We start from the raw sequence: 3,877 nt of genomic DNA, 5'->3' as shown, positions 1-3,877 counted from the left end.
CTCGTCCCCGCGCAGCCGCGGCGGGGACTCGTGGGACGAGCCCTTCCCGTCCTCCGCCGCGGCCGCCGCGGCGGGCGCGGGCGGGCGGCTGCGCCTCATGTGCAGCTTCGGGGGCCGCATCGTGCCGCGGCCCACGGACAAGTCCCTCTGCTACCTCGGCGGGGAGACCCGGATCGTGGCCGTCGACCGCAACGCTTCCCTCGCCGACGTCCACGCGCGGCTCTCCCGCTCGCTCCTCGCGGGGCAGCCCTTCACGCTCAAGTACCAGCTCCCCAACGAGGACCTCGACTCGCTCATCTCCGTCTCCACCGACGAGGACCTCGACAACCTCGTCGACGAGTACGACCGCGTCGCCGCCGCCTCCTCCTCCGGCGGCGCCGCCTCCCGCACCTCCCGGATCCGCCTCTTCCTCTTCCCCGCCAAGCCCGAGTCCTCCTCCTCCCTCGGCTCCCTCCTCGACGACTCCTCCAAGTCCGAGAACTGGTTCGTCGACGCGCTCAACAGCGCCATCTCGGGCTCCTTCGACGGCATCCCGCGCGGGATCTCCACCGACTCGGCCTCCGTCAACTGCCTCCTCGGCCTCGAGGACGACAACGCCTCGCAGCACTCCCGCAGCGGGGTGCCCAACTCCGGCCCCGCCGAGGACCAGCGGGCCAGCCAGCAGAAGCTCGCCGCGGCGGCCGCGGCCGCGAGGCACCAGCACGACGTGCAGTCCGTGCCCGACTCGCCGATGCTGGACAAGAACTCCTCCTTCGGCTCCACCTCCTCGGCGCCGTCCCTGTCGAATCTGCCGCCGATTCGGGTGCGGCCCGAGGACCGGCAGCCTGTGGCGCCGCCGGTCTCCGTGGAGGATCACTTTGCCCAGATGGGGATCTCGGAGCAGCAGGGCCTGCCTCCGCAAGTGATGGGATATATGCAACCGCCGCCCCAGGCGCCGATCCCAGCCATGGCGATGCAAGCGGCCAGCAGCATCTCGCCATCGGAGCCGCCCAGCAGGGCCTTCTCAGATGATGACAGGTCCGATCACGGGGGTCGGATGCAGCAGCCACCGAAGCAGGAGGTTCCACCTACCGCCGACCCCAACAACAGGTAGCAGCAATTTTTACTCCCTTCCTCAGTTATTATGCTTGCAAATTAGAAGTAGAAGAAACTGATGCCTGTCATTAGAAAAAGTAGCAGCAATTCTTACTTCTCCATTAACGGAGCGCTCGCCCCAATTTGATTAGAAAGAAACCTTATTGATGCCTGTCATATGTTTGATGAAATGTTTCAGGGCCATGTTCTACAATGATATGTCGCCTCGGAATGAGATGAAGCGAGACATGCCGGTGGGAACTGATGCCGCCAGCTATCGTGCTCCAGCGCCAGCTCCAGATGCTGCCGCGTCGGCAGCCGCCGCACAGCCACCGCCTGGTTATGTCTATGCACAGATGCAGCCACAACAGCAGTTACAGCAGCCACCACAGCAGCAATTACAGCAACAGTTACAACAGCAAGCTCAGCAGCAATTACAACAGCAAGCTCAGCAGCAATTGCCACAACAAATACAGCAGCAGCCACAGCAGCAATTGCCGCCGCAATTACAGCAGCAAGCACAGCAGCAATTACAGCAGCAAGCACAGCAGCAGCCTCCGCAGCCGCAGCAAGCTCATCAGCCAGCTCCACAGCAATATGTCACCGCGGGAAATCAGCATTTCATTCACAACCCAGCCACGGGCACATTCATTCCAATCCAATCTTATTACCAACAGACTGTCCCTCAGCAAGCGCCGCAGCAACAGCAGTCACCTGCATTTGACCCAAATACTGGCATGTACTACATCCCTATGCAGCGTCCGAATGCACCTCAGCAGTATAGCATTCCTGCTGGTGCTGTAGCCCCTATGGCTGCTCCGACACTTGTTGACAGCGTACCGAAGCCAACCGTGCCGATTCCTCAGCAATATATGAAGCCTGAATTGCAGCAGCCTGGCATGTACCGAACCGCGGCGCCTTCTGCCCCTGCTCCAGGGGCTAACACGGCCCCTAATTATGCTGGAATGGGGTACCACCATGTAATGCAATCCCACCACCATCCTGCATCGCAGCCTCCGCCGACCATGGCGGGAAACTATGGGTACCCCGAGTATGCCGCTGATCCCCGCGCACAGGTCTTCTACTCCCAGGCAGGAGCACCACCAGCATCATTGCCACCTCAGTATCAGCAGCCCATGGGAGCACCTGATGCCGGCGGTCAGGCTGACATGAATCAGAACCGTGGTGGTTCATAGCGAAGGATGGGTGAATTCTGTTATGCTGCGTATCCTAGAGGTAATCCTGCTGTTACTTATCATTATTGTTATTACAAGTTGCGCGAGTCAATGGCAAACATTGGATGGTGTGATTGAGCAGTTGTGCATTGGGGATCAAATCAAGCATGCATCTGGACTTGTGATTAGGGGTGGGGGTCCAAAATAAGATCAAAACGGTTCTATGTTCGTCCCTGTGTCGCCGAGCCTGAGGGGGAGTTGTTTCTGATTTGTCCTGGAGAGTCCATTTGCCGATGTTGCAGTAAGCTGGGGTGGAAGGAAGGCCTGTGAATGAAGTGTTGGATTACAGTTCCAATTGCTCGTCTTAATTTTTGAATAAATATATAGTTGTCTAAAAAGCTCAGTAAAAACTTCCGAATCGAGAACTCATCATTTGTGTAGCCCCTCTGTATATTTAAAACTCATGGATGGTACCGAGGTTGAAATGTCAGATATGTGTTTATTATTTAGCCTGCCTTGTAGAAACTTCATCCCCGAGTTAAATATCATCATACACCCTTGTCCCATATTTTTGTACCATTATTGATATTGATGTCGATACATTTTCTTCTGGTTTTCATACGCCCTTGTCCCGCGCTTGTGTGTGCGCGTTTCCTTTTGCTTCAAGCATCCAACTACATTTGGATTGACACACAAGTGTGGCGTCACAGTTATCCAATTCAAGATATTCTTCTTTTAGGGCGCTCTAGCAAATGATTGTAGAATCCGGTGGTGTTATCATGCCCGTAGATTTTCGCCGATGGATTTGCTTTGCTTTGACATGGTTGTTGGAGTGGATTCTTTTCCTGGAGTTGATCCAAGGGGAAGAGATGTTTTTTAAGATCAAATTGGATCATGTTTGTTGGACTTAGTTATATGTGGATGTGACTGAGCAACCAATTCAACCGGGGGGCATGTTCCTAGCTAGCATAGTTGTTAGAGCTTCCCTTTCCAGTGAGCCTCACCAGCCACACACACACACACACACACATATATCTAAAGTTCTAAACTAGCATACCTGGTATGCAGAGCCCCAGCAAACTGTTTGGGATAGTTTAACCTGCAAGTTGCCCTCTCTCTGTTTCTTGGTGGACTGAAATCTGGCTGGGAGGGGGTAGCATGATCGGAAGGAAGCACGGGCGCTCTTTTCCTAGGCACTCGAGTAGGCGGTGCTGCCGATGCGATCTGCCGGGGATCTCATTCCTCTCCGGTGGCGTGAGTGGGGGCGCTTTACGACGACCTCCAGGAGACGGCCCGACGGCCCTCCCCTGGCGCCACGCCTCGGCCATGATAATCCGTTGTGATGATCGTCCGTCCGTCCATCCACGCAGCCCGCTTTCCGGCTTGTCTGCAAAGTTGTTGTTGGTGTTGGAGTCCAAGAACGCTGAAACTGAAGAACCCCTCCTGGCCATGCACGGCAATCAGTGGGAAGAAGGGCAAGTGTGCGGTGTAAACAAAGGGTTTGGCGCAACGGAATGATGGTAATGCTGTACCGGCAACAGGGCGGCAAGGCCGCTTTACGGCTGTTGTGATCAGTATTCAAAGGGTTCTCTTCTGGGAGCCTGGCAAAGCTCATTCTTTACCCACTA

General features: G+C 55.8%; 1 protein-coding gene across 2 annotated transcripts; it reads left to right on the top strand.

Moving 5' to 3' along the window:
- LOC123068462 (RNA polymerase II degradation factor 1) lies at window positions 1-2,815 on the top strand (the record flags this gene model as incomplete). Of its 2 annotated transcripts, XM_044491044.1 has the most annotated exon segments (3): window positions 1-1,089; window positions 1,274-2,310; window positions 2,392-2,815. In XM_044491044.1, coding segments are annotated over 2 exon segments (2,086 nt in total), but the record flags the coding sequence as incomplete, so codon positions are not given.
- Window positions 2,816-3,877: the final 1,062 nt, after the last annotated feature.

The sequence above is a fragment of the Triticum aestivum genome, chromosome 3B (genome assembly GCF_018294505.1).
Source record: "Triticum aestivum cultivar Chinese Spring chromosome 3B, IWGSC CS RefSeq v2.1, whole genome shotgun sequence".
Lineage (NCBI taxonomy): Eukaryota > Viridiplantae > Streptophyta > Magnoliopsida > Poales > Poaceae > Triticum > Triticum aestivum.
The sequence above is the reverse complement of the archived record's forward strand: the minus strand, read 5'-3'. Positions and strand labels throughout refer to the sequence as shown.